The 25,938-nt window shown below is 35.8% G+C and overlaps 1 protein-coding gene across 1 annotated transcript; it reads left to right on the top strand.

The window, feature by feature from the left end:
- Positions 1-6,875: 6,875 nt before the first annotated feature.
- LOC102020786 (olfactory receptor 10S1-like) lies at positions 6,876-7,865 on the top strand. The gene has a single exon (XM_005378632.2). The coding sequence runs from the start codon at positions 6,897-6,899 to the stop codon at positions 7,863-7,865; it is 969 nt and encodes a 322-aa protein (XP_005378689.1). The 5' UTR covers positions 6,876-6,896.
- The last annotated feature ends 18,073 nt before the right edge of the window (positions 7,866-25,938 follow it).

Below are 25,938 nucleotides of genomic sequence, written 5' to 3'. Positions count from 1 at the left end.
TTGTAAAAGAGTGTGAGGTTAAAAATCAAAATATGCATGAATTGGCAATTCCATTCAACTCCCCTCAAACATATGCAGTAAAATTATAAATCAGTGATGTTGTTTACATCAAATAAGTTTCTAATCTTACAAGAAGAAAATGAATTTATAAATGAAGCAGAAATATGAAATATATGCCAAAAAAATGAGTAACAATTTATAAAATTGATCAGGAAAAGAAAAGAGAAAGAAATCATTAGGCCTGGAATTTATAAAACTTACTTCCTGAAAAGATAAGACAATGTGTGCCTGCAAAGGTTTCATAACACCCAGTGAGTCAGAGCAGAGAGTTACATAGCATTTTTCATAAGATGAGAAGAGTATAAACCTCCTACAGATACACCTAGGAGAATGCTCTAGAGAAACCTAATTATCCATCCTAGGAAGAGCTCCCCAAGACAGTGAGACATTCACTGGCAAACATATGAAATTTCAGTCCTATGTGCACCTAAATACTCTGTGGAACAAAGGGAGGCAAAACATAGCTAATAAGGCCCATGGGCCCAGAACAGAACTAGTGGAAGCCAAGTTAAAGCAAACACAAGGACCTTTCCCTTCATCAGAGCCACAAACAAGTCACACCCAAAAATGAGGAGTTGCTACGAAAATTCTTAATTGGTTGCTTTAATGGAGAAATGTAAAACATCTCTGTCTCTGTCTCTGTCTCTGTCTCTGTCTCTGTCTCTCTCTCTCTCTCTCCCTCAGCACTGGGAATAAAACCCAGGAGACCCTACTGAGCTATATCCCATCCTTTTTTATTTTTAGCTTATCTATTTAGATAGGAACATCCTCAGTTTCCATTCTGTCATCACAGGCATGTGCCACCAGCCTGGGTTCATTATTTTTTATTAAATGTATTGGTGCATTTTAGATATACATAATGATCATAATATTCAACATAGGGAATTTGTACCCATACAAGATATATTGATTCCCCTTTTTTTCCCAATCCTTTCTCCACCCTTCAACACATCTTCCCCTCCCTGCTTACAAAGTTTTGTTTCCATTTGTTCCTCTTTTTAATCTTTTTTTCCTTTTCCCTTCCTTCCTTTCTCCTTTCCCCCAACCTGGTACCTCTTTTCTTTTGAAAAATTTTTTCCCATTTCACAATCTATTGTATATTTTGGTCCTTATTTACTCTTTCAGTTTCTCACATAAGGGAAACAATACTATATTCACACATATGAGTCTGATTTATTTCACTTAAGAGTAGTGTCTCATTTGCATCCATTTATCTAGAAATGCCTCAAATTTATCCTTCTTTATGGCAGAGTAGTTATATAAAAAAACACATTATATAAAAAAACACATCTTTTTTATCCATTCCTCAATTGATAGACATTTGAGGTGATTCCAAGACTTAGCTATTACAAGTTGTGTTGTTATAAACATGTGTGCACTCTGATAAAATGTTTTTGTTTTTGTTTTTTTGTGGTACCAGGGATTGAACTCAAGACCTTGAGCTTGCCAGGCAGGCACTTATGCCACTGAGCTATATCCTCAGCCCTGATAAAATGCTTTTAATTCTTCCAGGAAGATACACAGAAGGTGAATAGCTGGGTCAAATGGAACTTGTAATCCTAGGTTTTTTAGGGATCTACACAGTGGTTGCATTGGTCTCCACTCTCATCAGCAGTGGAGAAGTGGTACTTTTCCCCACAGCCCCTCAAGCATGTATTATTGATTGATTTCTTGGTGATAGCCATTCCTTCTGGAGTGAGATGGATCTCAGCATTGTCTTAATTTGCATCTCTCTAATAAACACTAAGCAACAAATTTTACCTTATTATCCACCCACTAGCACGTGAATTGATCTCTGAGTCCAGAATTTGAATTCTCCATGAAAAAGAACTCCATAGAGCAGTACTTTGTATGCAACTTTACCTCTTTACAGAATTTTCTGCCTTCAAATTTGTTTTGAGCTCACCTAACCTTAAATATATGAAAAATAAGTAAAAGAGAAAAAAGTAGTGTTAGTCTGTGTGTCTATTTCTCCATTGTACTACCATTTAAAGTTTAATGTTTTGCTTCTATTTGACTCTTTGACTTCATATATTACAGTTTGCTTACCTATGACATGTGATCAAAATATATAGTCAATGTTTAGATTTACAGTTCTTAAAGTCCTCTTTCTTGAGCATGTTTATTGAGCTGATGTGGGTTCCTTTAGATGGGTTGGTCAGATTACAGCAACCTTTCCTTTAGACCTACTCAAGACATTAACCTTTAAGGATTTTAATGCTCCTGGTGTTATGGTACGTTACAACCTAGGAACTACCTCTAAATTTGGACAATCTTGGGATTTACTTCATTTCCCTTCTTTGAATCATACCACAGTACTGAACTTTTCTCCAGTGGATAAAAAGAGTTAATTTGCTTAGTTTCTACATTTTTCTAATAGCAGGTTGCATCTTTTACCAATTAATTTTTATGAGCAAATTCAGAAGTTGTAAATTGATATTTGAATGTTGGAATAAAAAGGAGAAAATGTGAAATAAATCTATAACTGTACTATTGCCAAGATTTTATGTTAAAGGAACAATAATTCTTCATGAAGAAAAAACTAACTCACTGAACTTGCGAATAGTTCGTTCAAATAATGTGGTTTGAGAGATACAATAATAAAGGAATAGAAATTAAACAAAAATTTTGACTGTTTGATTAAATGACTGAAAACAATACTCCATGAGATTAAATTCCAGTATTCCCTGCCCTATCACCTCAATGCCAGACTTCTTCCTTCAGAGTTTTCTTTCATTCAGTGTTAAGCAATCAACCTGCAACACAGAGATCTAAGTCCCAATAACTCTACCTTTAGACTTTAGACTTCATATAATCTTTGGATCTTAATATTTATCTTTCACATTAAAGTTACTTCATTAAACATTTTCATCATTCTTTATGTACATTATAAACATATGTTGACAGATTTATATTTACCATTGAATTCTTTTTTGTTCATAAAGACAAGGAATATTTATATCATCTTTAAAAGTGTAATGCAGAAAAAAAGTTTCTCTTTTTTTGTTTGTTTTTTACTTTCTGAAACAGAATTTCACTATAGCTCATAAATACCACTATGTAGCCTGGGCTCATCTCTGTCATATTCCTCATTGAGTATGATATTCCTAGAATGATTGTACTAGTTAAATACCTTGTCATGGTTCTCATATGTTTTCTTAATTTTTTTGTGGTGCTAGGGCCTCATTCATGCTAAGTGCTTTACCAATGACCTATATCCCCAGCCCTTCTCATGCTTTTAAAATTTTCTTTCTACTACTTTTACTAAAATATTTTTATAATGACTTCATTATTATATAATACGTTTTAATTTATTGGATATTTTCTCCTCCCATTTGTTTTTAAATGGTCAATTACAATAATTTTCATGTTAAGATATCTGCTCACTACATGTAAACATAGTTTCATATTATCACATGTGTTTGCTCTTATTATGTGCATCTACAGTGATAAAGATATTAATCTATAATTTTGTGTCTTGGAATTGATGTCAAAGTTATTTTAAAAAGCCTCCAGCCAAATGACCAAATCCTTAACAAAGGGAAAAGAATTAGATGAAGCATCCCACTTATAAAACAAGCATATAAAGTGGTCAATATGGGCTGGGGATTTAGCTCAGCGGCACAGCGCCTGCTTGGCAAGCACAAGGCCGTGAGTTCAGTTCCCGGTACCGGAAACCACCCCAGCCCCCACCCCACCCCCCCGAAAAAGCCGCTTACATGCAGCCTATTCTCTGAGTAGCACAACAAAAACTATGGGCGGTGCGTAGCACTTAGGGGCTGGGGATTTAGCTCACCGGCAAAGCGCCTGCCTGGCAAGCGCAAGGTGGTGAGTTCGGTTCCCGGTACCGGAGAAGTGGTCAATATGCAAAACAAACCAACCATGGAGTAATGTGTTTCACAAAATTCAGTCAAAGTGTAAGCCAATGATTTTATATTCATCTGAACTGTCCTTCAACAATGAAAGCTATGTGAAGATATGAAATTAAAGTGAATATTTTAATTTACAGAAGTACACCTGCAAGAATCAAATGAGGCAGAAAGATGGAAAATGAGTGTACAAATATTTTGTACTCTCATCAAGTGTAAGTTAAGGGAAATAAAAAGTGAGAGGAGGAAGAAAAGATACAGAAGAAAGTAGAATCAGATTGCTACAGTCTAGACAAAAGATGGACATTAAAGGATATAGAAAATAACTGATAACCCTAGCAGCAAAGAACAAAAGTATAAAAAGACTAAACAAAATAAAAACATACAAAGAAAGAAAATCACAGTACAATATCATTCATAAATGTCAATTAAAGATTACAAAATAAAATATTCACAAACAGAATCAATACTACATTGAGAAAATAATACACTATAATGTGCTAACCATTGTTCCTTCCTATAATCTTGTTTCAAAATTTTATACCATTGTTCGTTTGTTTTTTCTTTTCTCTGAAATGAAAAAGAGAAAATAATACACTATGGCCAAGTAGACTATACTATAAGAATGCACTGTTGATTAGTATTATTTAGTGCATTAATATCATACCATACTAACAGATTTAAGAAAAATCTTATAGCAGGGGCTAGGGATTTAGCTCAGCGGCAAAAAGCGCCTGCCTGGCAAGCGCAAGGTCGTGAGTTCGGTTCCCTGTACCAGAGAAAAAACCAAAAAAAAAAAAAAGAAAAATCTTATAGCTATTTTCAGTTACTCAAAAAGTCTGATAAAATTCATATCCACTCATGATAAAGTTATCCAAGAAAATAAAACATTCATAATACTTAACATTAAATTTAATATGACATATATATGCATTAAAATATAGTGTCTTATTTAAGCAAGGCAAAGAGGCATTTCCCTCTGTTAATAGTTAGCATTATACTAGAAACATAGCCAGTGTAAGTAGATAAGAGAAATCAATTAGAAAAGATAGATCGAGTAAAGAATAACTAGAATTATCTCCACATAAAAATAAGGTAACAGTATACCAGAAAAATCCATGAAAATCATTTACATAATCATTTACATAATCCATAAAATCATTTTACAAAAAATTTTAAAATCCAGTAATAAAAAATTAAGATGTAAAAATTGAAGTCTTCATATGCATGCACAATAAAGTTAAGAAAAATGTCAGTAAAGAGAATTCCATCTGTAACAGCAGCACAGAATACTCAATACTAAAGAATAAATTGAGTAAGGAATGTGCAAATTTATATGAGAAAATCTTTAAAACATTTCTAAAATGCATATATGGACAAATATAAAGACATTCTGAGTTTGAAACTCACATTATAGAAATGATAATTCTCCCATTATTTTATAAATTTGTCATAATAGCAATAAGAATGATAGGTCATTTGTGAAATTTGACATGATGATACCAAACTTCACATGAAATAAACATGTATTAGCCAGGTGTGGTGGTGCACACATGTAATCTCAGCACTTGGGAGATTAAATATTAAATATTTCAGTGTGTAAGTGATCTTACCTAAAAAGAAACAAGTTTCTCAATATCAGAAAAAATAATTACCAATTGAAAAAATAGCAGAAATGGCATTAGATTGGGAGATTGCAGGAGTTAAAGCCTTTTCATCATAAGGAAAAGAGCTAGGAGATATTTTTGAATATCATAAAAAGATATACATCATGTTATAGGCTCTGAGGAATAGGAGAGAGAGAGGAAATGTTATGTTCAAAAGACTAAGGAGTTTCATGTTAGCTATACTATTAGTGTCTCTTACTTCACTGAAAGGAAGCTTCATGCTAATACTGATAGGAGAATTTTTTATGCCCATGTCTTGTACTCTAAGTAACTACTTTGAAGATAATATATGTAATGTATTAGCTACTGTTATCTCCTATTATTTTGTTATGAATTTCTGTTTTACTTTTTTCAATAAAATTAAATTTAAAAAAAGAAGTAGAATACAGAATAATGTGATATCTTAGAGAGTAGATAAATGGTGCATAAATTAATGATGTTATAATAATCTAGAAATAAAATATACACAAGCAGGCTTAGGTAAAATTCATGAGAACTGAAGATATAATAGGAGAAAAAAGGAGTTCAAAGAATGTTTTTTATAAAATCCACTGTCTAGACAGGTTTCGGAGGTAAAGGATGGAAAGAATCAAAGAGAAATCTGAAACTTTAATTCCACCCCAATATAAAGGAGCAAGAAAGGAACAGGAAAGCAATTTCCCAAAGTTTAAGGTAAAGCTTTACAGGAAGAACATGAAATGTATGAAGCAAGTTGTTCTGCTAATTACTTGGTCTACTCTCCAGAGCTGCATTGCTGTGCACTAGAGGATTGTGGGTGTCTGAAATTCTAAAGAACTCCCCATGTGTGAGGGTTTGGGTGTGTTGTGTTTCTGGCTGACGTAATAGCACACAAACTCTAAGCAAATCCCAGAGGTGGGATTCAACAAACAGTGACAAACAGCAATAAAGACCTGCCAGTCCACAGCTCCAGCATGGCACAGTGAATGAAGAGGTCAGACGTCTTGCAATTCAGGAATATATACAAAAAATATACACTCAGGGAGAACAAGATTTATACTCTATGGAGTCATTTTTAGAGACTCCACTTCTGCGCTTAATTCTTACAACCTGCTATGTACTTTGGATCGTTCATTGAAAGATTCATTGTGGAAGAACAGACAACAAGCAAATATAAGAACAGGGCAAATCTTCAGCTGACAAACCTTTATATTCTCTTTTTTATATGACAAGACCAACATGGTGTGCCCCAGTGGATGAGGAGTTTCAGGAAACAGTGGTTCACTCTGTTAATGTCTGCATTGTTGCAAAAGGGCTAAGTAACTAGTCTGCATGTGAGAAGATGGTTTTCCAGTCAGAGCTCCTCAACCGGACTGTGGTGAGCCACTTCCTCCTGGAAGGTCTGATGTACACAGGGGAACATCCTGGCCTCTTCTTCCTCCTCTTCCTTCTCATCTATAGCACCACTGTGACTGGGAACCTCCTCATTCTCCTAACTGTGGGTTTGGACCCGCACCTCCGCTCCCCCATGTACCACTTCCTGGGCCACCTCTCCTTCCTGGATGCCTGCTTGTCCACAGTGACAGTGCCCAAGGTCATGGCAGGCCTACTGACTCCGGAGGGGAAGGTGATCTCCTTCCAAGGCTGCGCTGTACAACTTTACTGCTTTCACTTTCTGGCGAGCACCGAGTGCTTCCTATACACAGTCATGGCCTATGATCGCTACCTGGCTATCTGCCAACCTCTGCACTACCCGTTGGCCATGAGCAAAAGGATGTGCGCGGCGCTGGCAGGGATCACCTGGGCCTCAGGCGCTGTGCACTCTGCCGTCCATACCTCCCTCACCTTCCGCCTGCTGTACTGCGGGCCTCGCCACATCGCCTACTTCTTCTGCGACATCCCCCCTGTGCTGAAGCTGGCCTGCGCAGACACTACCATTAATGAGCTAGTCATGCTTGCCAACATTGGCATAGTGGCTGCGGGCTGCCTGGTCCTCATCATCACATCCTATGTCTTCATCGTGGCCGCCGTGCTGCGCATCCGCACCGCAGAGGGCCGGCAGAGGGCCTTCTCCACCTGCTCAGCCCACCTCACCGTGGTGCTCCTGTACTACCTGCCGCCTGTCTGCATCTACCTGCAGCCCCGCTCCAGCGGGCCCGGCGCTGGGGCGCCCGCCGTCTTCTACACAATTGTCACTCCCATGCTCAACCCTTTCATTTACACACTGCGGAACAAAGAGGTGAAGAGGGCACTGGGGAGGCGGCTGTGTCCAGGTCCCAGAGAGCCTCCTGCAGGCGCCCCACCCTCCTGACCAGCGCACCCGCCCGCCAGGAAAGCAGCTGTGCAAGCCTTAAATTGAGTAGGGGAAGTCATTCCAGTAGGAAACAGAATAACTGAGTGTCAGCTCCAAAACCTAAGGTACATGCGTCAGAGGTAGGTGAAATGTTATTCTTGCCCTCATTTACCTTAGTATTTTTTATTTTCATGAAATAATTTTATTAGCTGTGTAATACATATTAAAGAATGATGTAAGTAAAAATATAAGACACAAATAATAAAATGAATCTTACTCTGTGCATCAGCCACCTTCAGAGAAGCAACCATGGGTTTTGGAACAATAAAATACAACTCGGGGAGAAAAATTACTTGCTTGGGGTCACTTTATATTCTATCTCTTTCACTCTAGGTAGTAAATGACTAAGACCACAGTGATTGGTAAAAATAACATGGATTTTGGAGAGAATTGAACCTACCAATATTCTAATCCTAATCCCATTGATCATTAGACAAAGAATTTTGTACAAATTTTATCATTCTCGAAGTTTCAATATCTTATTTTAAAAATAAGCTTGAAAATAAATATTTTATAGGGTTTTATAAGGTTTAAAGAATATAATTATGTTGTGTCTAGTGTAAAATAGTTGCTTGTATTTCTGTCAAGCTGACTAGAGAAATCCTAGATGAATTATTATACCTGCTGAGGTTCAAACTGGATCTGCAGGATTGGCAATGCTTTGATATCCTCAATGGACAAACATTTATAGAACAACTATCAAGAAAGACAGGGCTAGACTTAAAGATAAGAATTAACTCCAGGTCTAGTCAGTGTAGCTTGTCATCTAACTGAGAAGTGTTGTGCTTTGTTCTGAAATGAGCAAATGGTCTGCTTTAGATACTTTTGTTATTGCTGAAACAAAATACCCCACATCCAAAGTTAAAGGAGAAAAGATTTATTGGCTTACAGTTCGTAGTGGTTTCAGCCCATTGGCTGGCTCCAAGGCAGGGTGGCATGGCAGAGGAGGATCACAGAAGATAAACAAAAGCAGGACAGGAAGAAGAAAGCAAGCAGCAAGGAAGCAGTGAACCATAAGCAAGGACAACAGTTTCTTATATTTTATCCAGTCTACCCACTCTTAGAGCAAGTAGTACTCACATTCTTAATCCTAGCATCACCCCATGAATCAATCCTACCCTCACATCTTTGATCCCAGCATCACACACCCTAGATCCAGCCACCTCTGAGATGCTCAACCTATGACAGCATGAGTCTTTGGGGGAACATATAAGCACAAGCCATAATATGATCCTCCACAACTCTGTGGAGTGCAAAAGGCCTTGACTGACAAACTAAAGAATTTAGATTAGGAATGAGGCATCTCACTTTTTATTTACATTTTTCTTTCTCAAACACAGAGAAACCACATGTTTAAATGCTAAATCATGCAATAAATGAGAGAAGATGGAGAAAAAGATAGGTTACAAAATGACCAGAAAATAAATTATCATAACATCTTAGACATAAAAGAAGAAAATCCATTTTAAATGAAGGTGATGACATTGGGGATGGAGAAGAATTTTGTAAAATTTGAGTAGAGGTATTTTTAAGGAGAAAAATTGAACAACTGTCAGAATGGGAATAGTAACTATAATCGTTCTTGATGTACATATGTTTGAAGCACTATACCAGCTGTTTTATCTATATAAATTCTCTTAGAAACTACATTTTAATACACTAAATTTTATTTTTCTTTACATTTTACATGTGAGGAAAGCAACCTCTAGCAAATAATAATAGTAGATATCAGTATTTCAATTCAAATGCATATGGCTTCAAAGACGACACATTTCTGTTACACAGTAGAACCTTAGGGGTAACCAAATCCCACCTCCGTAACCTACCCAGTCCTATTAATGTTATCAAAATCATTTTAGGTTTTTAATCCAGAGAGGTTCTCTTTGCAATAAACACTCCCTGGTCTATGAAAAGAAAGTATAGTCATCTGTATATGAAGGTCTGAACCTAGCATTCCTGAAAAGGAATAGTACATAGGAAAAAAGGGAGAGAGAAAGAAAATTAAAATAAAACCCATATCCAGAATTGAAAGTTATTTTTCCACTGGTCTAACATCTCAGGGTTCTCCATATATCTGTAACACCTTGAGTAACTCAGACAAACTCATTGCTCCATCAGAGTATGTGGCCTCAAGCCACATAGAATGTAGAATATATGGAGAGTCACTTATCAGCCAGAAGATGATGCTCAAACAAACTATGATCCTGTTCTATATCATTATTCAATCTTGTTAAATGGTTGCCTCCTAGGAATGAAAACATAGACTTTAAGAAGACTGTAGCTGTGCAATTTCTTTCACGGTTTTCTCTTTCTCCCAGTTCTGGCCTTAACACCTTTATATCTGCCTATCTGGTACAAATCCTTCACTCTCTTGAATTCTGCCCCTCTGTCTTCATACCTGCCTGTTTGGCAAATTGCCCATCACTCTACCTTTTTATAAGCCTTCAAACAGCATTAATTGATATCTCTCTTATACTGTATTGTTTTTTAATGTTTCATGTGCATAACTACATTTTAAGAACTTTAAAAGCCAGGACTCCTTATACCTGCTAAGTGTTCCAATCAGTGATATTCAGTAAAATAGTTCACTCAGGAGAATATTTATACAGTTCAGTATTCAAGATCTAGAAATAAAATAAGGCACAAATACTTTTGTCACAATAAAGTTACCAATTAAGAATATTTACTTTAGCTTAAATAAGGACCCAAATGGATGACAGATAGTGAGAAGTAGGTAGAAAACAAGGGAAGCGGGAAGAGGAAGGAAGGAAGGAAGGAAGGAAGGAAGGAAAAGAAAAAAAAGAATTGAAGGAAAAAATGGAAACAACCCTTTTGGAAATAAGGAAGGGTAGAAGGATTGAAGAGAGGAAAAGGGAATGGGGAAAAAAGAAGAATCAAGATATATCATGTAAGGGTACAAATTTCTTATTGTGAATGTGATCATTATGTGTATCAAAAAAGTACCAATAAAATTAATTTTTTAACGCAGAAAATAAAATCCAGCATATTTGTTTGATAAATTATTGTTGGAGACTGGGCTGTACAGAGTTAAGTTTCTGAACACAAGGACCTCTGGCTGTGTTGGAATGGGGCATATACACAGTGCTCTAAAGTCAAGATAACACAATAGTTGAGGCAGCCGAGGAGGACACAGGCTACTGACATCTCTTATTCCAGGGCAATAAAGCAGCCAACCTTAGAGATCAAACAGTTCTCTTAATTGGCGAAATTTACTGTTTGGAGAAGTCTTTGAACTGACCTCCCCCTGCTCACACTTGCCTAAGTATCCTCTTCCTTTGTTTGAAAGCCAAATAAATATGGGCTGCTCAAAGAAGTTTTTGTCTCCACTCCCAGATGTTTTTGAACTTCTTGAGCACTCTCAAAATAATACCGTTTGTCTCTTTTATTTAAGCCATTTGCCATCCACTCATTTAGGGGACTGGGGAGAGGGCAAGACCCCAATAAATGCTTTCATAAATGTCTCATTTTTTTCTTTCAAATATTTCTACCTTGTGAGATTTAAAGGACTTCATATACATAATTTTTCTGTTACAGATTTATTCAAAATTTGAAGGAAAAAAAGGACTAGAGAATTAACTAGTATTAACAAAAAAGAAAACAGTGCTTGACAAAAGGATGAGAACTAAGATTATCATTCTCCCAACCTTCCTGCAATACAAACAGTAGTGCATATGAGTTGATACTTTCTGCATGATGAAATATGTCAAATGAACAATAAATAAAAGCTTTACTTGGAGAGGTTAATTTTCAAAGAAAGACAGGCTGCAAGAATAACTAAACTGCCTTATGTAGAAAGCCAGTCAGTCATCTTATGCCATGGAGTTACTGAGGCAGAATTTCACTGGAACTATTAAAAGCAGAGTGGATGAAGGAGATTATGATCCAGGTAATACAGTAAAATAAATGTTCTCATGCAATGGAGGACAGCAATAGGGAGAACTGCATTCAAACAATAGATGTGCAAGTAATTTAGAATTTCAGACTATTATTAACAAATGTTAAAATCTATAAACAACTGTTCTCTTCCTTCACTGGCAATAGAATTATAAATAAGTTTTATTTTTAAAATATTTTGTAATCTAGCAGAGGCAAGGCTTTAATCTTAATACCTAGTATTGCAAAAAAGAGGTCAATTATTTGGTTTTTATGGAGAAGTTTACATCCACTTGCACTTTACATCCACTGCTGATTGCAAGGTGAATTAAAGTAATTGTCTGACACAGAAAAACAGAAGAGCACAACCTGCAAGGAAGGTATAATGCAGTAACAGATGGCCAGGAATACAGTAGAAATGTATAAGTTTTAGAATCAAGTTTTCCAGAATCAATTTAACTATTCTTTAACTATGGGAGATTGCCTTGGAAATAAGGACTTCAGTCTACATATAGGAGCCCTTGAATTGAGACCTTTATTGATCATACACATACACACACACATACTCAAAAATTTTAAATTTTGAAATACAGTGACAAATTATATTTTCAAAAAAATAACCACAACAATATCTCCCATTAGAATATCACCCATCATAGCTTTGTTCTTGAATTTAAGGGAAAGAATTTAAACTTTCATAATTAAGTATGATAGCTATAGGATTATCATAGATATCATTTATCAGTGTCCTACTATTAATTTGTTATTTTTATCATGAATTAATGTTGGATATTGTTCAATACTTTTTGTTAATCTACTGAAATGATTCTATGACTTTCTTTAAAATGTGTTACTATGGTAAATTATGATTTCAATGATTAGCCAATATGCATTTCTGAAATAAATCCCAATCAGTCTATATATATCATTCTTTCATAGATTGTTGACTTTGATATGCTAAAAGTTGCTGAATGTCTTATGTCCTTGAGTGATAGTAGTTTCTAGATTTCACTTATACAGGCAATATTTTGTCTACTTTTGTTATCAGAAAATACTGACCTCATAAACTTTGATGGTAAGTAACCTAAGCTGTTCTATTCTCTGGAGTTACCACTATTTCTTCCCTTAACTGTGTGATGGAAATCCAGAAATAATGGCACTGCTATAATATTTTGATCTGAATAAAAGGTTAAGTACTATGAAATTGGCTTTATATTTACCCATCTAATTGCCATTCCTGATACTCTTTATTCCTTTCTGTAAACAAAAGTTTGAGTCTAACACTATTTTCCAGTATTAAATGAACTTCTTGTAAAACTTTTGCCACTGAAAGTCTTATGGTGACAAATTCTTTGGACTGTCATTTCTGGAAAAGTCTTAGTTTTACAATAATTTTATTAACTTTACTTTGATAAATGCAGACTCATAGAAAGTTTCAAGAAGTAATACAAAGAAAATGTTGGCCAGATGATAGAACGTCCAGCACTCACCTGATTATAAAAATATCAATTTGAACAACTACTGACATGTAAAAATATTTTCATAAGACACAATAAATCCAGTGACAGCTCCCAGGTAGAGCACAGAAAAAAGAGCATGGGGAGACCATTTTTACATTGCCTCTATTATTCTATCCTTAAACTCAGACAGCATAGCAAGGATAAAAGAGTGATATTAACACCAGACAGTATGCAAATAAATTTTGACATCAGGCCAACCTCTATGGTCTCAGGCTTCCAGGACCACAGAAGTTAGCAGAGGAAATTATGATAAAGATCAAAGCATAATAATTTAAATAGATTGCAAACAGAAGACACTGTAGCCTAGCAACAAATTTTACTGGCACACATCAAGTTAGTGAGTGCTCCCTCTCCAGTGGTCCACCATTTTTTTTCCTTTCTTCTGCTATTTCTTTTTCTTTCTCTGTTGAGCATCATATCCACTAACTGGAACCTCTAGTAAAAAGTTTAGGGATCAGCCATGACATTGAGGATTGCTAGTGAAACAACACAACTCCTCTTGCCCTGCTATTGGCACAAGGAAGGGACTTGAACTGTCACATGGCAGCCAGGACAAGGAATGGAAAATTAGCACTATTTCACCCTGTGATGACCAGTGACAAGCAGCACAACTACCCTTGGGCCAGGAAGTCAGTACTCCCTCCGACTTACAACAACCAGTTCAGGACAAGGACAGCAGCGTGAGAGAGGTATCAGTAGTGTGGAATGGAGCAGGTTGTACAGATCCAGGAGGGGCCAACTATACATGGGACTGGAAGCAGCCTTGGACTGTCTCCTTCCCAGGGCACCACAGCAATAGAGGCAAACAGAGTAAGAAGACATGGGTAGGACACCCAGAAAGCTGCTGGCTAAAGACTGGTCACAACACCTACATCTGGAGGCCAAGGTCAGCCCCACAAAAAATCCAGTGCTAATCCTACTGCAGGACTGGTGAGGCACTGATTTGGACACTACCACAGGACAGTGGACACCAGAGGAATTTTCTTTGTTAGTGTGCATTGTTTCACTTTTACTGTCTGGTTGGGTTTTCCTTATTTGTTTTTCTTTTTTAGTTTTGTTCTATTTGTCTTCTTTTTGTTCTATTTGTCTTCTTTCTCTTTCCCCAACTATCTCTCTTGATCTTATGATATCTTCATATAAATGAATATTGTCCCTAACCTTTCTGATTTGCCTCATAATCTTTTGCTTCTCCTTCATTCTTTCTCTCCTGCCCTTTCCTCCAGTTTCCCAGTGCTTGCATGATCATCGTTTGTCCTCCAGCCTTGCTTTGTTGACTATATTTCTCTTCATCTACCTCTGTTTTGTCCACTATACCTCTTAAATTTCTGCACCACAAGATAAAATCCTTCTACTGGGGATGAATTCGTTGCATACAAGTTCTTGATTTATGCTGGGTTTTCATATATAACTGTAGATCTTGCCTGTTAGGGTTGACATTGTGTCAACTTAGGGAGTCTAGAGGTTTGGCTAAGTAACTCAGCAGGAAGCCAGGGTGCTTACTTTGTATACATCCTGAGCCTGTGGAAGAGAAGGGCATGGAGATTATGTGAGAGCTACACGCCCCTTAGGTGGGGGTAACCTGTTTACAAAGTAAGACAGGGAAAGAAGCTGCTTGCCTCCATTCCTCTGGTTTTGCTCTGGTTGTTTGCTATTCCGCTGCCATTCCCCCCTTTGCTCTTGTTGCTTTGCTATCTTCTGCCTCGGAGCCAGCCAAGTATGGACTGAAACCTCCACAAACTGTAAGCTAAATAAACCTTTCCTTCCTTCATTTTGGGCATTGGATATTTTGTCTCAGCAATGAGAAAAAAGTAACCAAGACATTGCCCCTATGATTAAAGGTTCCAAATCAAGAGTTATCACAATTTGTCAGCTTCTAGCCCAAGCATGATGCTATTGTTAATGCTAGTTGCAATACTTTAGCCAGGATGTCATACTTATAATCCATAGTTTTCCTGTCTATAACAGCACTGTGACTGTCTGAGGTTATAATCATCACCATAGTCCAGAACCAAAGGACTTGGTGATAATCTAAATAGATAGCAACATCTCATTCTTAATAAATTGGGAAAGTAGGATCTTGGGACAAACACAAAAAATGAGAATCTCCCACACATAGAAGACACTTCTGAAGAACAGACATTTCACAGGGAGAAAGCTACCTACTCTGAGAAATTTAGTTATGAATCTCTGTTTCAATGTTATTTCTTACTTTTTCAGTTTAAAAAATTTTTAAGTAATAAAAGAAATTTAAAGACATCAATGCAGAAAAAAAAAATAAAGAACAACATACACAAGCAAAACTCAACCCAAGACTTCCAGCCCATCCAGGAGAAGTCCATGAGACAAGGAGATAGAGGAAAATGGGGGCCACCTCTCTGAAATTTTTGAAATAATTGCACCAGAAGTTCAAAAACAGATCCTCAAGGTTATAGAAGAAATCAGATGAGAAATCACCTCTCAGGTAGAAAAAGAGATGATGACTGTATGGAGGACTTGCTCAACAAGTCAAGAGTAGACATAGATAAAAATTAACAGAGGGGAAAGACAAGGAATCAACAGTAGATAATAATATGACCAGGATAAATCAATATATGTCAGTAATAACCATCAATGTCATGGTCTCAATTCACCAATTAAAAGAAATAGCCTGGCAGAAAGGATTAAGAAACAAGATCTAACAATATTCTACAAAGAAGAAACATATTTAACTCAAAAAGAAGTTCATAGACTGAAAGCCAAAGCGTGGAAAACAACATTCCATGCAAAAGCAACTTGGAAGTAAAGCAGGGGTAGCAATTCTATTTGCAGACAATGTGGACTTCAAGCCAAGCCAGATTAAAAGAAATAAAGAAGAGCACAACATTCTTATTAAGGAAAAACTCCAGGAAGAAAAGACAACTATCATAAATATACATACACCAAATACAGGAGCTAGCAACTATATAAACAAATATTAATGCACATCAAAAATCCAATAAGCGGGGCTGGGGATTTAGCTCAGTGGCAAAGCACCTGCCTGGCAAGCGCAAAGTCGTGAGTTCAATTCCTGGTACCGGAAGAAAAGACAAAAAAAAAAAAAAAAAAGAAAAAAATCCAATGAGCATGAACACAATTGTAATGGGGTAACTTAACACCCCACAGCCACAAATAGATAGATCAACTAGAAAAAAATCATAAAGAAATTTCAGAATAGAACCAAACTTATGAATAAATGGACTTAATAGATATCTACATAGCATTCTACACCATGACATCAGAGTACATATTCTCAGCTGCAAACAGGACGTCATACAAAATAGACCACATACTAGCCCATAGAACATGCTTCAGCAAATGCAAAAGAACTCAAATTATCCCAGGAATATTGTCAGGCCATAGTGCAATACAATTAGAAATTAGTGGCAAAAGAAACTACAGAAATTCCATAAATACATGCAAATTAAATAACACCCTACTAAACAACAAATCAGCCACAAATGAAATTTAAGAAGAAATTAAAAAGTATCTTCAACTAAATGGTAATGCTGATACAACATACCAAAATTCATGGGATGCAAAGAAAGCAGTCCTAAGAGAAAATTTTATAGCATTGAATACCCATATCAGGAAGACAGATGAGCTCAAATAAACAACCTCAGGTTGAATCTGAAACTTCTAGAAAAAGAAGAGCAAGACAAGCTTGTAAAAGGGAAGAAATTATAAAGATCAGAGTAAAAACTAATGCAATTGAGACTAAGAAAACAATGTAAAGAATCAAATAATTGGTTCTTTGAAGGATTAAATAAAATTTAAAATCCCCGGCCAACTTCATCAAAAAAAGGAAAGCCTCAAATTCATGCAATTAGGAATGAAAAGGATAAAATTACAACACATCCTGCCTCAATCCAGAAGTTCATCAGTACGTACTTTGAGAACTTATATTGTAAGAAAATGGAAAACAGGGATGAAATGGACAGATTCTTAGATACATATGAATTACCAAAGCTGAATCAAGACAATATACAAATTCTAAATAACCTAATATCAGTCAATGAAATTGAAAATGTAATTAAAAACCTACCAACAAATAAAAGCCCAGGTCCTGATGGATACACAGCTGATTAATACAAGAATTTTAGAAAAGATCTAATGCCATTACTCCTCAAATTCTGTAATGAAATAGAAAGGAAAGCAATACTCCCAAACTCATTCCTGAAAGCAAATATTACCTTGATACCAAAACAAGAGAAAAATCCAACTGTAAAAGAGAACTACAGGCAAATCTTCTGAATGAATATAGATGGAAAAATATTCAATAAGATACTGGCAAGCAGAATGCAGCCAATCATGAAGATTATAAACCATGACCAAGTAGGATTCACCAAAAGGATGCAGGGATGGTTCAACATATGTAAATCAATAAATATAATACATAATATTAACAGAGCCAAAGAAAAAAATCATAAAAGCATCTTAAAAGATGCAGAAAAAGCATTTAACAAAGTCTAAGCCCCATACACGATTTTATAAAAAAACCCTACAGAAAATTGGTATACTTGCTTTTTATCTCAATCTCGTAAAAGTTGTCTATGACAAACCAACAGCAGATACCGTACTAAATGGACAAAAACTGAAAGCTTTTACTCTAAAATCAGGAACAAGACAAGGATGCCCATTATTACCACTCCTATTTAATATGGCTCTGGAAACATTAGCCAGAGCAATTAGACAACAGCAAGTAATAAAAGGAATAAGGATAGGAAAGGAAGAAGTTAAATTGTTATTTGTGGGTGACATAATACTCTACATAGAGACCTCAAAAACTCCACTAAAAAACTTCTAGATTTAACAACCAGATTCACTAGAATATCTGGATACAAAGTCAATACTCAAAAATCAATAGCATTCCTGTACATGAATATCAAAGTCACTGAGAGAGAAAGTAAGGAACCAATACCCTTCAAACAGCATCAAAAATGAAATACTTAGAAATCAGTTTAACAAAGGAAGAAAAGATCTATACATTGAAAACTAAACTACTCTGATAAAGGAGATCAAAGAGGATATCAGAAAATGGAAAGATATCCCTTATTCTTGGGTAGGAAGAACTAACTTAGTGAAAATGGCATACTGCCAAATTTGCTATACAGATTTAACACAATCACAATTAAAATACAATTAGCACACCCCACAGAACTAGAAACAGCATTCCTAAAATTCATTTGGGACCAAAAGAGGCTTAGAGTAGCATAAGTAATTCTGGGCAACAAAGATAAGTCAGGGAACATCACAACACCTGATTTGACACTACACTGAAGAGGTATTGTGATAAAAAGAGCATGATACTGGCAATAAAATAGAACACAGACCTAAGGATCAATGGAACAGACTAGAAAATGCAAAACCAATTCCAAAAGTACTCAGCCACATGATCTTTGACAAGGGGTAAAAACACGTTCATTTGAAGAAGGATAATCTCTTTCATAAACGGTGGTAGGAAATCTGGCTTTCCACATGCCAAAGATGAAAACTAGTCCCTCACCATGGACTAAACTAAAATCAAAGTGGATCTAAGATTTAAGTATTAAACTAGAAATAATAAATATGCTGGAAGAGAGAATAGGTAGAACGCTGGAAGATATAGGTATAGGCAAAGACTTTAGGAGCAAACCCATGACTGCACAGGAATTATCACAGAGAATCAACTGGGATCTCATGTTATTAAAGTTTTGTATAGAAGAAGATATCATGAACAGAGTGAAAAGACATCCCACAGAGTTGGAAAAAATTTATGTTGGCTTTTTTCAGACAAAGGACTGATATCTAGACTATATAAAGAACTGAAAAAAATCGGACCTTCCAAACTCAAAGACCCAATCCAAAAATGCGTGTCTGAGATGTACAGAAACTTCTCAGAAGTACAAATGGGAAATAAATATATTAAAAAATGCTCACCATCAGTAATCGTTCAAGAGATACAATTTAAAACAATGCTGTTATTCCATGTGACTTCAGGAAGAATGTTTAACATCAAGGAAATAACTAATAACAAACACTGGTGGAGTTATGTGGGAAAAGGAACATTTCTCCGTTGTTGAGAGTGTAGGCTGGGGCAACAATTGTGGAAATCAGTATGCAGATTCCTCAAAAACCTAAGATTAGAGGTTCGATTTTACCCAGCTATTTCCCTTCCGGATATCTTCCCAGAAGAATTAAAAGCTTAATACCATAGCTATATATGTGCACCTATGTTTATAGCAGCACAGTTTGTAATACGTAAATCTTGAAAGCAATCCAAATGCCCATCAACTAATGTTTTTTTATATAATTGAATCATCCACAAAGAAAGATAAAGTTGAGACACTTATAACTAAATGGATAGATCCCAGGATTGTTATAAGCAGCTGAGTTAGATAGAAATATTACAGGCAATCAGATAGGGCCAGGCCCTGAAGGGAGCCAACACAGAAGAGGAGATACACTGTGCATGGAGACATTTACTGTGGGCCAGACCACAAGACAAAGGACTAAACAAATATACCCACATAGCTCCCTAGGTGTAAACATCAGGGACTGATATTCTAAATAGGTAGCAACCACCTTCAAAAAGCCAGAAAGAGTCACTAGCCCAACCCCCTACAGGAAAATGGCCATACTTTCTAAATTTTTGTGCAGATTCAGTGCAATTCCAATTAAAATACCACGATAATACCTCACAGATCTAGAGAAAATATTCTTAAAATTCATCTGGAACCAGAAGAGACCCAGAATAGCAAAAGCAATCCTGGGCAACAAGGACAAGTCAGGTGGAATCGTAATCCCTGACCTGAAAATATACTACAAAGCTATTGTAATAAAATCAACCTGGTTCTGGCTAAAACACAGACCTAAGGATCAGTGGAACAGACTGGAAGAAACAGTCACAATCACAAACACACTCAGCTGCCTAACCTTTGATGAAGGGGCCAAACAAACTCACTGGAAGAACGATAGCCTCTTTAATAAGTGGTGCTGGAAAAATTGGCTTGCTCCCTGCAAAAGACAGAAAATAGAGCCAAGTCTATCACCATGCACCAAACTCAAGTCAAAATTGTTCACAGATCTCAATATTAACACAGAAACACTAAATCTATGGGAAGAGAAAGTAGGTAAAAACCTTGAAGACGTAGGGGTAGGCAGAGAATTCATGAACAAAAACCAAACTGCAGGTGAAACACTTAAAAGAATCAACAACTGGGATCTCATCCTACTGAAAAGTTTCTGCACATCTAAAGAAATCACCAGCAGAGTGAAAAGAAAACCCACAAACTTGGAAAAAATTTTAGCTGACTGTCCCTCAGACAAAGGGCTTCTATCTAGAACATATAAAGAATTAAAAAAATCAGCTCCTCCAAATTCAAAGACCCAATCCAAAAATGGGTAGCTGAGATGAATACACATTTCTCAGATAATGAGATGCAAATGGCAAATAAATATATGAGAAAATGTTCAACATCATTAGTCATTTGAGAAATGCAAATTAAAACAACACTGAGATTTCATCTTACCCCAGTAAGAATGGCTAGCATTAAGAAATCAACCAATAACAAATGCTGGCGAGGCTGTGGAGAAATAGGAAGCCTTCTCCACTGCTGGTGGGAAGGCAGACTGGTGAAACCACTGTGGAAATCAGTTTGGAGATTCCTAATTAAACTAGAACTAGAGGTCCCATTCAACCCCAATAATCCCCTTTCTGGGTATTTTCCCAGAAGAACTGAAACCATCATATCACAGCAATAATGTCCACCTATGTTTATAGGAGTGCAATCTGTAATAGCTAAATCGTGAAAGCAACCCCAACGCCCATCCACCGAGGAATGAATAAAAAAGCTGTGGTATTTTTACATAATGGAATAGTACTCAGTTATAAAGAAAGATAATCTTGAGGCTTTTATAGGTAAATGGACACAACTAGAGACCATACTCATAAATGAAGTAAATCAGACCTGCACGTGTAAATACTGCATTGCCTCACTAATGTAAAAACCTGAAAGAGTGAATAAAATCTAGGAGGTACAATAGACATTATGAAAAAAAGGAAACTGCTCAAAAGAAAAGAACTGTGATGAGAGAAAAGAAAAAAGAAAGGGGAATATATGCATATATGTATACACAGGATAGCTAACATGATAGTACTACTGACTTTTATTGCTCTGTTGAAAAGAACAGTTAATGCTTCAGTGTTTGATCAATCTTACATGCCTATATTTGTTTATCGGAGTATACAATTTGAAGATATCAATATGTAATACAACAACCATTGCTAATTTCCTGTCACCTTGTCTGAAATTCTGTATTGCTTTTATTGTATCAGTGTTACTTTCTAAATGTATATGAGTTTGTTAATATATTTTTGTTCTTTTATCTTTAAAATAAAAAATAAAAAAAGGAAAAGGGAACCAAGGAGTGAGAGAAGGAAGGAAGGAAGAAAAAGAAAAAATTAGAAAATGAGGATAAAATAAATACCAAGCCTTATGAATGGGGACAGGTAAGAGGTATGAAAGGAGAGGATGGGAATGGGAGGAAAAAAGGAAGCAAGAGGGCCAGGGGTATAGCTCAGCGGTACAAGTGCCTGCCTGGCAAGTGCAAGGTCCTGAGTCTGATTCCCCATGCCAAAAAAAAAAAAAAGAGGAATCAAGACATATCATGTGAAGATGCAAATTCCCTACAATAAATGTGGATATTATGTACACCTAGAATGTGACAATAAACTTAAATAAAAATAATAATAATTTAAATAGAGAGTAGGAAATCATGGAAATATCAGTGAAACTAAGAATTTTTTTTTTAGAAAAGATAAAATTGACCAAACATTAATAAATTTACAGAAAAAAAGTTTTATATGAATGAAATTATAAATGAAAGATAAGATATAACTGATAGTACAGAAATATAAAAGACCATTAGAGGCCTCTGTGCATAATTATACATCAATAAATTGTTAACATATTTAAAAGATTCATAAATTTCTAATAAAAAATGATTTATCAAGATTGAACTATGAAAAACTTACAAAGTCTGAAGAGACAAATAATGGTTAAGGAGACTGACCCAGTAATAAAAAGTCTCCCATCAAAGGAAAATCTAGGACTCAATAACTTCAAGATAAATTCCTTCAAAAATTAAAAGAATAATTAATAACAAATTTCAAAAAAAACTGAACTTCCAAACTTATTTCATGATACCTTGATATAAAAATCTAAAATGAAAAGTGTTCTAAAGCTGCAATTCAATATTTCTAAGAAACATAGATGCAATAATCGTTGACAAACACTAACAGACCAAATTCAACACCACAAGTCATGTGCCATGATCAAATGGAGCATATCCCACAGATACTAGGATGTCTCAACTTATCCATATTGATAAATGTGAGACACCTCATTAAAAGAAAAAAGAGAAAAATCATATCATTTCAGTAGATTCAGAAAAAGCACTTGATAAAGCACCCTTTCAAGATTAAAACTCTCAAAAAAATTAAATATGGCAGGGATGTGCCTCTAGCATAAAGGTCATATGGGACAAACCACAGCTAATATCACACTCGATACTGAGAAGCTGGGGACTTTTCCTCTAGATTGGAAACCTGAGAAGGATGGTCACTCTCATCACTCATATTCAGAATGAAAGCCCTTGACTCAGTAATTAGGGGGAAAACAGTGAAAGATATAAGAAGTAACCAAATAAGAAACGCAGATTTAAAATTATTTTGCTTATGATATGTTTGTTTATCTAAAAACCCTAAAAATACAAATTTTAAGATTAAATCAACAGATACAAATCAGTTATGTTTTAAGACAGTAGCACTGAAATGTCACAAGAATTTTAAAAATCATGTACTATAACAGCCACTGTTAATCCCTATCATTTGCTTTGAAACCCCATATCATTTTTAATGTCCTTGCTTTGTTTTGTTTGTATTTTGATATTGTTCTTTTTTTGTACTATTTTTTTTTTTTTTTTTTTTTTGGTTTTTTTCTGGTACCAGGAATTGAACTCATGACCTTGCGTTTGCCAGTCAGGCTCTGTGCTGCTGAGCTAAATCCCCAGTCCCCTGTACTATGTTCTTTAAAATAAAAACAATAGCATTAAGAACCACTCAATATTTAGAAATAACTTAGTCAAGGTGATGAAATATTTTCACAAAGAAAATTAGAAAACAAAACAAAATAGAAAACACTACTAGAAGAAATTAAAGCAGACACAAATAAGTACAAAGGTATCTTACACCTATGGATTGTACAGTAAATATTGTTAAAAGGTCCAGTCTGCTCAGAATAATTTAGAGATCCAATGCAAATCCTATCAAAATCTCAATGGCATCTTTCCCAGAAAGAGAAAAAAATATAAAATTCACATCAGCTAGAAAAGACCCCAAATAACTAATTTGACCAGGAAAACAAAGCTGGAGGCATCACACTAACTGATTTCAAAATATATTACAAAGCTACAACAACCAAAACATCATGGTATCAAAATAAAAATTAACATACATGAATAAAGCGTCAGAAATACACCCATGCATATATGGTCAACTTATTAACAAAGATACCAAGAATATACACTTGGGAAAAGATAGACTCAATAGTGCTGGAAACACCTGGGTATCCACATTGAAAAGAACAAAAGTGCAACTTTATCCTACACCATGCCTCAGAATGAACTCATAATGAATTAAAGACTTGAAGTAATACCCAGAACTGGAAAGCTGCTAAAAGAGAACAGCAAGGAAGTAAAGGGGGAATAAGGGCAGTTAATAGGGGAATGGACATGAACAGAATATATTATGCACACAGACATCCCCCAAAATCCTGGGGGGAAGCAAGGGAGGTGATGAGGTAAAAATGATCAAAGTATATTGTGTGCATATATGAGTCTACCAAAATAAAACCTATTTATCTACATAATCAACTCAAAAAAGAGTAGAAAAATGATACAATAAAATGAAAAATAAAACACTAGGGGAAAGCTCCTTGTAGTTTGTTTTGGCAACAATTTCTTGGATAAGACCCCAAGAACACTGGATACAAAAGTAAATATCATTCTATGGTTTGTGTATATTTTGGTTGTGTCCCTAGAGATTTATGTGGGGAAACATTTGATTATGGGGACATAATCTTGGACAGGGTTAATGTAGTTTTATAGGGACTCTGGTTAGTTATTGAGAGAGCAAGTTGTGGTAAAGTGAGACTATCCTGTGTACTTGGCATTTTCTGTCTGTGAATATTTTCCTTCTTCAGCATGCAGTGGCACAGCAAAGGTGTTCCTTGCTAGAGGCTAAACAAATGAGACTCCCTTTAGCTTAGACTTCTAGCTGCCCAAAACTGAGAGCTAAGTCTCTTTTCCTTGTGAAGTTCCCAGCCTCAAGTATTTTGCAGAAACAGATAGAAGACTGAGATAAATGGACAAGTGGAACTACACCAAACAAAAATGCTTCTGCGCAGAAAAAGAAATAAGCAAGTATGAAAAGGCAACTTACAAGTTAGGGGAAAATACCTGTAAACTATATATCTAATAAAAGTTTAATATCCGAGGGGCTGGGGATTTAGCTCAGTGGCACAGAGCCTGTGTGGCAAGTGCAAGGTCATGAGTTCGATTCCTGGTACCAGATGAAAAACAAAAACAAATAAACAAGCAAAAGTTTAATATCCAAAATATATAGGAAGTTCTTACAGCTCAGTAGCAAATAAAATGATCCAATTAAAAATGTTCAAAGAATTTAATAGATATTTCTCCAAAAAAGACATACAAATGACTGACAGATAAATGAAACTATACCCAATGTCACTGTAATATTGCTATTCACCGTAAAAATAGGTATTTGTCCTTTATCTTCAGTTCTTGGAACAGAGCTCCTAAAATCCTTGGGATGTCTAAAGTGCCTTTAGAGCAGTGACCTTTTGTATGCTAATGAAGTTACTGACGGATGACTCTGCTCAGAGTCAAGACTAGCACTACTGCCAGGGTAACCAACCATGTAACAAAATGCTTGGAATTATTAACCTCATTCCCAACCCTACTGCAAGATCTCCAGGAAGAAAAGACTGATTGAAGCTTTGAATTGATCACCAATGACCAGTAATTTATCCAATCTTTCTTATGTAATGGAAGCTTCATAAAGTCCCAGAAGGACAAAGTTTGGAGAGCTTGTGGGTTGTGAACAAGAACACATCTGCTTGCCAGTAGAATGTTGTGTGCGCCAACACCACAAGGAAGGTCTCAGCCCCTTCTGAATCTCTCCCTATGCATCTCTTGCATCTAGCTGTTCCTGAGTTGTGTTCTTTCATAATAAATGTACAATGATAAGTGTTTTTGAGCCCTGAGAATAATGCTGGCAAAGGACTGGGGACCTCCTGCTTTATAACCAGTCAGTCAAAAGCACAACTAATAACACAGACCTGAAATTGGCATCTGAAGTTTGACCCACCTTGTGAGGCAGAGTTCTTAATTTGTGAGACCTGATACTCCCTCCAGGTCAATAGTGTTTAAACCGAAGTTGACTTTCAGACTCCCAGCTAGTGTCAGAGAATCTGTTGATGAGGAAATACTGTACACATCTCAGAAATATTATGTGTTGAGCATGAGTGTATAGAAAAACA

The sequence above is a fragment of the Chinchilla lanigera genome, unplaced genomic scaffold (genome assembly GCF_000276665.1).
Source record: "Chinchilla lanigera isolate Chin_1 unplaced genomic scaffold, ChiLan1.0 scaffold00011, whole genome shotgun sequence".
Taxonomy (NCBI): Eukaryota; Metazoa; Chordata; class Mammalia; order Rodentia; family Chinchillidae; genus Chinchilla; species Chinchilla lanigera.
Note: the sequence above shows the minus strand (reverse complement) of the source record. Positions and strands in the feature narration are given on the sequence as shown.

Coding starts and splice junctions, on each gene's coding strand:
- LOC102020786 (XM_005378632.2), top strand. CDS start 6,897: ATGGTTTTCCAGTCAGAGCTCCTCAACCGGACTGTGGTGAGCCACTTC.